This window comes from Euphorbia lathyris, chromosome 3, assembly GCF_963576675.1.
Source record: "Euphorbia lathyris chromosome 3, ddEupLath1.1, whole genome shotgun sequence".
In the NCBI taxonomy this organism is placed as follows: Eukaryota; Viridiplantae; Streptophyta; class Magnoliopsida; order Malpighiales; family Euphorbiaceae; genus Euphorbia; species Euphorbia lathyris.
Window position 1 is genome coordinate 102708947 of NC_088912.1, and position 11274 is coordinate 102720220.

An 11274-nucleotide genomic window follows, 5' to 3' on the forward strand; every position below is an offset into this window, starting at 1 on the left:
CACGTCATATTTCGAGTGTTTTTTTGCTCTTGAAGTCACCTGAGTGGCTTTTATTGAGACAAAATAAGTAAAATAATTTTATTGACATAAATTGGTCATTGAACTTTCATAGTTATGTCAAAATGATCACTCAATTTCAATCTGTCGCAATAAAACAATTCAACTTTGAATTTTGTCTCAATAAATTCACTCAGACGACTTCAAAAGCAAAATGACACTGGAAATATAATGTGGCTTCCACGTCAACACTAGTCAACTTTCACTGCTGATCAAAACGACACTTGGCTTCCACCTAGATGACTTCTGGCTGCCAGGTGGCAGCCAAATGTCATTTCAGTCAGCTAGGTGGCTGTCACGTGTTGTTTCGGTCAGCAGTGAAAGTTGATTAGTATTGATGTGACAGCCACATTATATTTTTAGTGTCATTTTACTTTTGAAATCGTCTGAGTGACTTTATTGAGATAAAATTCAAAGTTGAATTGTTTTATCGCGAGAAATCAAAGTTGAGTGATCATTTTGAGATAACTATGTAATTTCGTAACCAACTTGCATTTAGAGAAGAGATAAAAGCAAAGCAAAAGGTGGCAGTAAATAAGTGCAAGTTGTAAGTAAGAGAGAAAGAAAGAAAGAGCAATAATTGAAGTTTAGGAACAAATAAACATGAGAATCAAAAAGATTTGGGAATTGCTGGGAACAAAGGCTTCAAAAGAATAAGGTAAGAAACAGCAGATAGGGAAGAAAAAGGAAGGTCTATCAATGCTGTCTTCTGTCATGGCCTTATCTCCATAACAAAATAGCCAATCATAACCCTCTACCCCATCAAGCAGTTGAATCTTCACGTGTTGTGGACCTATGCAGACCCCATTCGAGACCTCACTCTACTTGCCTTAAATGCACCTATGGCCCTTTATCGCCCCTAAACTTTAAAACCGGACATAAAAATATCGGTAACTCAACTTTGATATTTACTGACATGATGATCACTCAACTTTTTGATAAATAAACATAAAGGAGTATGAGTAACTGGCATTTCACGTAGTCAAACAGGGGTCGCTAAGGATCCGGTGACACCCCTCACCCTCAGTTAGGAAAAACGGAATTATAGCTATCAGTTAGGAAAAACGGAATTATAGCTATCATGGAAACTTCCGGGAAAATATTCATAACTTTATCTCTAATGTCTAAAATAGGAAAATTTTATTCTTAGTGTTGGCAAACAAAAACAATTTTATCCTTATGTTGCCAACCAAGATCAATTACATTGTTAAAAACACAGATATTTTGTTTCTGCATTAGTTGCATACTGATAAAATGACCTACGTATACAGTGACAATATTCATAACTGAACAATGAAATTGACCTAACTTATCAATTTTAGGAGTAAAATTTCTTGATTGCCAACGTTAATTGTAAAATTGCATCATTTTAGACTTAAGAGTAAAATTGTACTATTTTATATATTAGAGATAAAATTGCACATTCTTATTCATTGACCATCCGAGTTTTTCGTTCTAGTTCTAGTTCTGCCTATATGTCGAAGTTTAGAATTTTTATATTTGGTTTTGAAGTTGAGAGATTAAGTGTTAATAATGGAGTAAAATACACTAATGGTCTCTGAATTTTAATGGTTGTTTTGAAATGGTCACTCAACTTCAATTTGTCTCAATAAAACCATTCAACTTTAAATTTTGTCTCAATAAAGTCACTATAACGTAGGGCTGTAAATGAACAGAGCGGCTCGATGATCGGCTCGATAAAAGCTCGGCTCGGCTCGACTCGGCTCGATTTGTAAACGAGCCGATCGTGAACACGATTTATTGGCTCGGTTCGTAAACGAGCCAAGCTTGAGCAGGCCAAAGCTCGGCTCGAAAGCTCGCGAGCAGGCTCGAAAGCTCGCGAGCAGGCTCGATTAGAACATTTATGAACAAATTTTAGTTTTGTAGAAAACTATATAGTTTTGTGTTAGTTCACAAATATCTAAACTTAATATTATTTCATTTGCTATTAGATGAGTTCATTCATAAACATAATAAATGAGTAATAGACGAACTATTTGTAAGCATCTTGTTTATTTATTCACGAACTTTGCTTGTGAGCTTGTTTATGTACACAATTAAAGAGTTATTTGCGAGTAAACTTCATAAATATAATTAACAATTTACTCACAAACAATTCATGATTAGATAATTTTCTTAATGAACCAAGTCCAAAAGAGGATTTTGGGTTCGAAACAAGCTCGAAGGTCGGCTCAAGCTTGTTGAGCAAGCCAAAGCTCGGCTCGTTAATTTTATAGCAAGCTCGGCTCGGGCTCGAGCTCGTGAATTTTATAGCGAGCAAAGCTTGAACAGGCCAAAGCTCGGCTCGATTACAGCCCTACTCCAACGACTTCAAGAGAAACAAGACGCTGAAAATATGCTGTGGCTTCCACATCAGCAGTAGTCAACTTCCACCGCTGATCAAAACGACACGCGACTGCCACCTAGTTTACCGAAACGACATGTGTCGTTTCGATCATCTAGTTGATTGCTACATGTGGTTTCGATCAGCTATGAAAGTTGACTACTACTAACATTGCAACCACGTCATTTTTCCGGTATCTTTTTGCTATTGGATTCGCCGGAGTGACTTTATAGAGATAAAATTCAAAATTTAATGATTTTATTAAAACAAATTGAAGTTGAACGACCATTTTAAGACAACCATAAAAGTAAAGCAACCAACGGAGCATTTAATTTTGAAGTGATTTTTCATGGTTGTCTTGAAATGGTCACTCAACTTCAATTTGTTTCAATAAAATCATTAACTTTGAATTTCGTCTCAATAAAGTCACTCCAGCGACATCAAGAGCAAAAAGACAAGGGAAAAGTGACGTGTATGCCACATCAACAGTAGTCAACTTTCACCGCCGATCGAAACAACATGTGACTAACAACATGTGGCTGCGAAGCAGCCACATGTCATCTAGGTGGTAATCACATGCCATTTCAGTCAACGGTAAAAGTTCACTACCGCTGATGTGGCTGCCACGTCACTTTTTCAGTGTTTTTTTACTCTTGAAGTCGCTGGAGTAGCTTTATTGAGACAAAATACAAAGTTGAATGGTTTTATCAAGACAAATTGAAATTAAGCGATCATTTCAAGACAACTATGAAAATAAAGCGACCAACGGGAGCATTTAACCCGTTAATAACATAAAAATTGAGAGAGGGACAATGAGTATGTGTTTTTTACCCCCACTTAGAAAAAACAGAGGACCCCAAAGTCCCAGTCATCTGATCAGAAAGTAGATACGCTATGGTGATATTCCGACAGCAATAGATTCAACAACAACATAATTCATCATCATCATATCACAGTGCAAAGAAAGAAAGACCCCTATAAGTATGGGCATATCTGACATTAGGGGCAGAGAGATACGCTTTTATTTTTACTAAATATAGGAGCAGAACAGAACAGAAGTATCCCATGAACTTCCTAGGCATCTTTGTCTTTGCTAGAATAAAATTGATTTTTCTGGTGGTTGCAACTGTTTTGAAAAAGTCTAAAGATTCTTCAAATCTTTTCTTTTTTTCTAACTTTTCCTACATCAAATGGTTTTCTCTTATTAATTTCATGTCTTAATACATGTTGGTATCGGGAATTTGTTCAAAAAACTTGATTGATCCCGTGAATTTTCAAAGCGCGGGGTAAAATGCACCGTTGGTTGGTTAGTGAACTTTTATGGTTGTTTTAAAATTGTCAACCAATTCCAATTTATAAATAAACTCATTCAAAACAAAAAAAACACCGAAAATATGATGTGGCTTCCATATGAGCACTAGTAAGCTTTCAATGTTAACCAAAACGACTCGTGACTGCCACCTAGCTAACTGAAATGACATGTGGCAGCTAACAAACTGACACGTGTTGTTTCGATCGGTTAGGTGACATCCACGTGTCGTTTCGGTCAGCGGTAAAAGTTGACTAGTGTTGATGTGGCAGCCCCATCAGCATTAGTTAACTTTCATCACGGACCGAAACGACCTGTGACTACCATCTAGCTAACTAAAATAACATGTGACGGCTATCTAGCTGACACATGTTGTTTCGGCCTGCTGGGTAACAGCCACATGTCATTTCGGTTAACAGTGAAAGTTGACTAACACTGATGTAGCTGCTCCGTCACTTTTCCGATATCTTTTTGCTCTTAAAGTCGCCGGAATGACTTAATTGAGACAAAATAAAGTTGAATGATAATTTTGAGACAACCATAAAAATTAAGTAACCAACTATGCATTTAGCCCCCTAATAGTCACTCTCAACTTACTTAAAATGTCGCAACAGAGCACTTAATTTGCTTAAATTATAGCATATTTATCACTGAGTAGCGAAAAAGTAAACTATACACGGGACGTGCATGGCATACACCTTGGAAAAGTAAAACAATTCTAATATTAGTGAGAAAAGGTTTTACAGTTGAGCAAAAACTTTCTTTTTTGATATAATACATTTTTAGTCCAGTACTTGACCCAAAAAATCAACTGCCTCCGATGTATTTTGAAAAAGTTCTATTTACTCCTTATTAAACTTAAATGGCTCTCAAATGCACCTATTAGCCCCTAAACTTTTTAAAAGTGATTTATGCCCCCGAACTTGCTTAAAAGACATTTCAACTTTTCCAGAATCACTCTTTAGTTTAGTGGGTAAATACTTTTTTTCAACTTACATGATTTATCGTCTACATTTTAAACAAGTTGGTAGGGTTATTGAAACATTTTAAATAAGTTGAGAGCATTATTAGAATAGTTTGAAAGTTTAGGGATTCAATCAAACTTTTTGGACAATAATGTATTAAGCCCAATTTCATCATTTTTGTAACTTATCCAAATAATCGCTTCGAAACATGAGGCATATTAGGAAAATTTTCTCCCAATTAAACTTCATTACATATAATAAGGGTTCGTTTGTTTCAGCGGTTCCCGTTTGTTATTTGCTATTACTGTTAGCTGTTTACTGTTTGCGCTGATAGACAGTAGATATTAGTTATTTTTTCTGTAAAAAGCATATGTTTCAAAATTTTACCAAACACTTTTTATCTCCTGTTTAATATTGAAAGTCAAAATGCAGTTCAGAAAAATGAAACAAACGGACACGAAGTGTCCGTTTGTTTTCAATTTTCGAAACTACGTTTTGCTTATTAAGTCTAAACAGGAGATAAAAAAGCGTTTGATAAAAATTCGAAACAACAACTTTTTACAGAAAAATCAACTAATATCTACTGTCTATCAGTAACAACAAACAGATAACAGTAATAGCAAATAGCAAACATAAACAGGTAAAACAAACGGACGCTAAGTTTCGAGATCGAAATCTTAATTTCTAGCTTAAATGACTTAAGACTCCTAATAATTCAAGCAAACTTTAATTGGTTAAAGCTCCTAAAACTCTTCCACTCAAGTAACCAGTCTTCCTACGGTTCTCATATAACCGAATAAACGTTGACTAAAACAACTTTTAAACTTCTTCTTTTTTTACCTTTAAATTCTCTCCTCACCCCTTCATTTCCTCGACTCATCTTAAATTAAACCCCTTTACTTTTTCCCCCAATTCGCAAAAATGAGATGCCCCCATAAAAAAGACTTGATTTTTATCAGAACTTTCGGAATCCTAATCCTAAGTTGCATAACCATAAAAACAAATCTCTGTTTCTCCAGCAACCCCTCTTTAAAAACACTAAATGTTGATGGTAAATTCGAATTCGATGATGTTCATACAGCAGCCAAAGATTTTGGCAACAGATTTCATTATCTTCCTGCTGCAATTTTACATCCGAAATCAGTTTCTGACATTGCAATCACCATAAAACATGCTGGGAATTCAGAGCTGGCTGTTGCGGCAAGAGGACATGGGCACTCGCTGGAAGGGCAGGCACAGGTTTATCAAGGAGTTGTTGTGAATATGGAGTCGCTGAAGAGTTTTGAAATGGAGTTTGATGAGGAATTGAAGTTTGTTGATGTTTCTGGAGGTGAATTGTGGATTGATATACTGAATCAGAGCTTGAAATATGGGTTAGCGCCGAAATCATGGACGGATTATCTTCATCTTACTGTTGGAGGGACTTTGTCGAATGGTGGGATCAGTGGGCAGGCGTTTCGGCATGGTCCGCAGATTAGTAATGTCCTTCAGCTGGAAGTTGTTACAGGTTAGTAAAACGGATGGATCATTGTTTTAAAATGGTCGTTTAACTTCGGTTTGCTTCGATAAAAATCACTCAAACTTTGAATTTTATCTCAATAAAATCACTTCTCCAACTTCAAAAGTAAAAGGACACCCAAAAACTGAAGTGACCGAAAAAACACGTGGCTGCCACCTAGCTGACCGAAAAGACATGTGGCTGCCACCTAGCTGACACGGGTCAGCTAGGTGACAATCACGTGTCATCTAAGTGGCAGTCACGTGTTGTTTCGGTTAAGGGTGAAAGTTGATTACTGCTTACATGGCAGCAATGTCAGTTTTCGGATGTCTTTTTGCTCTTGAAATCGCTGGAGTGACCACTGTTGTTTCAAAATGGTAACTTAATTTCAATTTTATCTTGATAAAATCATTCAACTTTGAATTTTATCTCAATAAAGTCACTCCAGGGACTTCAAGAGTAAAACGACACCCGAAAACTGACGTGGCTGGCTACCATATCACCAATAGTCAACTTTTACCGATGACCACGTGGCTGCCACTTAGCGGACCAAAATGACACGTGGATTCCACCTAGCTGACACGGGTCAGTTAGTTGACAACCACGTATCAGCTAGGTGGCAGTCACGTGTCGTCGGCGGTGAAAGTTGACTACCGGTTATATGACAGTCACGTCAGTTTTCGGTGTCTTTTCACTCTTGAAGTCGCCGGAGTGACTTTATTGAGAAAAAATTCAAAGTTAAATAATTTTATTAATAAAAATTGAAGTTGAATGACCAGACAACGATAAAATTCTGAAAAATGATGCATTTAACTCGTAAGCGGACAGACAAACGTTCGTTACATTCACAGTTTGGTAGCACATTGTATAAAACAAATTGAAATAACGTTATTTTCAATACTTATAGCATCAAATTCTTACATAGAATCGAATGAAACTGATCGCAGGGAAAGGCGACGTAGTGAATTGCTCGAAGGCGCAGAATGCCGACCTATTCCATGGAGTTCTCGGCGGACTTGGTCAGTTTGGGATAATAACAAAGGCAAGAATAGCACTGGAACCAGCACCTGATATGGTAAAAGCCAGATCTTTTGTTTCTGCATTTCGTATCCGTTTCTATTTTCGTCACCGTTTCTTAGCCATATTTTTAGAAAAATAACGTTTCGGTTATCCGTTTCTGTTAAGTTCTAACAAACAGAATTTTTTATTTTCGATAGGTGAAATGGATCAGAGTTCTCTACTCGGACTTCGAAACATTTACCCGTGACCAGGAACATTTAATATCTGCAGAAAACACATTTGATTACATTGAAGGGTTTGTGATCATTAACAGAACCGGTCTCTTAAATAACTGGAGATCGTCTTTTAATCCGCAAGACCCGGTACAAGCTAGCCACTTCGAGTCGGATGGAAGAACACTCTTTTGCTTAGAATTGGCCAAATACTTCAAAACAAGCAAGAAAGACAACATAAACGAGGTCAGATATAAAAAAATAATAATATACAAAACGAAAACAATTAAATAAATTCTTACACGAGCGGAAAAAGCTTCATTAGCGTTGAATATTTTGCAACAACTAGTGAATATTTCGTTGCAAGTGATAATATAATTTATATATTGCGACGCTTAAATGTCAAAGCGTTGCAATTTTACGCGTGTTTAAAACTTTCGTCGCAAATGAGAGTATATTTACCGTATTGCGAAGCGAGTCCGTCGCAATATATACATGTTTTAACTTTAAGCCTTACTTGTGTATATGTTTTCCCATACAGGAAGTAATGAGATTGTTGTCTCGATTAAGATATATATCGTCGACACTTTTCGTATCAGAAGTTTCATACATACAATTCTTGGATCGGGTTCATGTTTCGGAGGTCAAATTGCGTTCCAAAGGGTTATGGGAAGTTCCGCATCCATGGCTTAATCTACTTGTTCCGAAAAGTAAAATACAGAACTTTGCTCAAGAAGTTTTCGGCAATATTCTTACGGACACAAGCAATGGACCTATTCTCATCTACCCGGTTAACAAATCAAAGTAATTTTTCAACTTTCCGTTAATATTCTAATAGTTTGTAATACGGGTTTTAATGAGTCTTGATAGTTCGCAAACAATTCGAACTCGAATGAGTTCGGGATCGGCTCGAGCACTAACGAGTTTGAGCCTGACTTCTTTAGGTTCGAAAGCTTGCGAATAGGCTCGATTCTTTTTCAATTACTATATATATTTTATTAAATTTTTATTATATATAAGATTTAGGATAAATAATTTTTTAGTCGCCACCTTTTTATGTAACACACTGTTTAGTTCTTTATTTTGAAAAACACATTATAAGGTCCATATTTTTTTATCAATATTAACTTTTTGCGTCTCTTTGTTTTTTTTTTTTTTAGATTTTTAACCGAACATATCTTAGCTTTCAGGACAAACATAGTACGATACAAAATGACCATGTTACTTTATTATTTTCTATCTGTCTTTTTATGCCAAATATAACCGTTAAAAATCTAAAAAAATAAATAGAGGGACCAAAGGGAGCAGTGACAAAGAACTGAGACTTTATAATGTGTTTTTCAAAATAGGGAACTAAACAATTTATTAGGTAAAAATGAGAGGACTAATAAATTATTTATCCTAATATTTATTGGAAAAGTACAACATAAACCTTGTAATTTGGCCGATTTGCAAAAACAGTCCTCATGGTTTAAAAGTTAGCAAAAAATGGTTTTGTGCTTTATAAAATTTACCAGTTAAATGATGTTTTAGTTAATTTGCAAAAACAGACCTTGTATTTTGGGTAATTTGCAAAGTCGGTCTTTTTAATTGCGTGAAATCGCTCCCTTTTGGAGTAAATAGTCGTGACAACAGTTTTTGAGGATATCAATGAGTTTGTAAACTCTTAAATTACCGGGACGGTGTTTATTTTTGTACTTTTCTCTATATTTAATTCATATTTCATTATTTTAAATTTTCTTTAATTAATTATTACTAGTTTTTTTATCACAATTCACAGCTCACATGAGATTTAACTAATTCCTTCCGTTGATTCGAATTTCAGGTGGGATAACAGAACATCTGCCGTTATTCCAGACGAAGATATTTTCTACTTAGTTGCATTCCTTACCTCGGCTGTCCCTTCTTCAACCGGAACTGACGGATTAGAACATATACTAACGCAGAACAGGCGAATTCTCGAGTTTTGTAAAACAGAACGTCTCGGGGTTAAGCAATATTTGCCTCACTATACTACACAGGAAGAATGGCAAGCACATTTTGGTTCACAATGGAAACTGTTTGTTCAAAGAAAATCTGCTTATGATCCTATGGCAATACTAGCACCGGGTCATCGAATATTTCAAAAGGCGATTTCGTTCTTATAACACGGACGAAAATCGTATATATATTACAAGTAATGCAGCAGATGAGAAGAAAGCTGCAGATTCTAGTTGAAATTGAAGATAAAATTATTAATTACAACAAAGAAATTAGCTTTATGTCACTGACACGACTTGATTTCACGGTTGTGTATGATGGTTCATGTTAGCTGACCCCGAATCATTTCGGGACTAAGACTTTGTTGTTGTTGTACAACAAAGAAATTAGCACTTAAAAGATTGTATATAATGATTTTGTAAAGGTGTCTATTACTCTATAAAGAAAATACAACTTCTCAGATATATTTTCCTGCATTGATTTTTTTTTTTTATTTAAAAAATATTAATTAGGGCGAAGTCCGATGAAATTCGTCCAACTTCGAAATTGTGAAGAAGTAGGATGAAGTTCATTAGACTTCGTTACAAAAAGTGTCACCCAATGATTTAACCTTGGTTACGCTTCCCAACAAACGACTTTTAGTTGTAAAAAAGTCAGATGAAGTTCATCCGACTTCCTAACCAACCAAATAAATTATAACTATCCAAATGTTTGTTTTCTTTTTTTCATGTTTATGCCAACTTTATAATCAATAAGGAAGTCGGATCCGAGTTCCTTGCAACTTGAAGTCGGATGAAGTTCATCCGACTTCTCACTTAGGAAACAAAACTCAAGCTTAAAAGCTTGGGTTTAACTCGGCAATTAACCGGGCTGGAGCATTATTCTGAGTACAAATCCTATAAAAACTATGGTAAAATCATGGGGCTGAAACCCGGAAAGAGTGTAAATAAAGATCGATTTTTCAATTTTTTACAACAGAAATGCCACACAAAACAAAACAATGATACAGCTACTGCCATGATTTTTCCAAATACAGGGGCCTCTTGCTAAAAAATTTGGCAGGGGAAAGCTTGCCCCCAATACACCCTTGTAGTGGGATCTCTCTCCGAATTCTCGTTTAGCGAGAACGCGTAGTGCACCGGGTCGCCCTTAATAGTTTCAGATGCACTAACATATGGGTTTGTAGAAAGTTATGAACATTTACCATTTCAAGTTATAACAAATTGCTCATGTTTGTTGCACGGACACTCCTCCATAATAGTGTTCTGCTTTTCGGTGTCTGTTTTCATTTGAATGCTATGTTAGGAAGGTTATGTTTTTGAAATAACGTTTCATGTGTCCGTACCCATACCTATTTCACAAATTATATAAAAACTATGGTCAAATATATTGACATCATAAAGGACATGTATGAGGGAGTATGCACGAGTAAATACTGGATCGATTTTTCAATCTTTTACAACAAAATTCCACACAAATCAAACTATGGTGCAGCTACAGCTATAACGACCCGGTCCGGAATGGATGGCGCTGGGGTAGAAGGCCTGAGCAAGGAGCGACCCTAAGGGATGACGATGGGGCAGGAATGAACTGAATCCACATCGAAAATGGAGAGGGGGTGATTGGGGCTTATTAGTAAGATGTGAATTCAATACATGTAGACGCGTTTTAAAGTTGTGGGGCCCATGGTGTTGGATTTGGGTCAAAACGGATAATATCTATATGGTATTGGACCAGACTGTTACAACAGACATGAGAAGCACATAGGATACTCAGATAACATATATTGAAATTTCACTATTAATGAGGTTGTCATATATTGAAATTTCACTATTAATGAGGTTGTCAGAATTCGAACTAATACATCGTTAGTCCGCTCAAGTTGTCCA

At 36.0% G+C, this 11274-nt stretch overlaps 1 protein-coding gene across 1 annotated transcript; it reads left to right on the forward strand.

Annotated features, from left to right (window-relative positions):
* Positions 1–5533: 5533 nt before the first annotated feature.
* LOC136224206 (cytokinin dehydrogenase 6-like) lies at positions 5534–9861 on the forward strand. Its single transcript, XM_066012473.1, has 5 exons — positions 5534–6182; positions 7121–7248; positions 7391–7651; positions 7947–8209; positions 9231–9861. Exons 1-5 carry the CDS (start codon positions 5597–5599, stop codon positions 9550–9552), a joined length of 1560 nt encoding a protein of 519 aa, XP_065868545.1. The 5' UTR covers positions 5534–5596; the 3' UTR covers positions 9553–9861.
* The last annotated feature ends 1413 nt before the right edge of the window (positions 9862–11274 follow it).

Excerpts from the sequence above, each read along its gene's own strand:
- LOC136224206 (XM_066012473.1), top strand. The coding sequence starts at position 5,597 with ATGAGATGCCCCCATAAAAAAGACTTGATTTTTATCAGAACTTTCGGA. Across the intron at positions 6,183-7,120 it reads TCAGCTGGAAGTTGTTACAG|GGAAAGGCGACGTAGTGAAT; the intron begins GTTAGTAAAACG and ends AACTGATCGCAG. Across the intron at positions 7,249-7,390 it reads TGGAACCAGCACCTGATATG|GTGAAATGGATCAGAGTTCT; the intron begins GTAAAAGCCAGA and ends TATTTTCGATAG.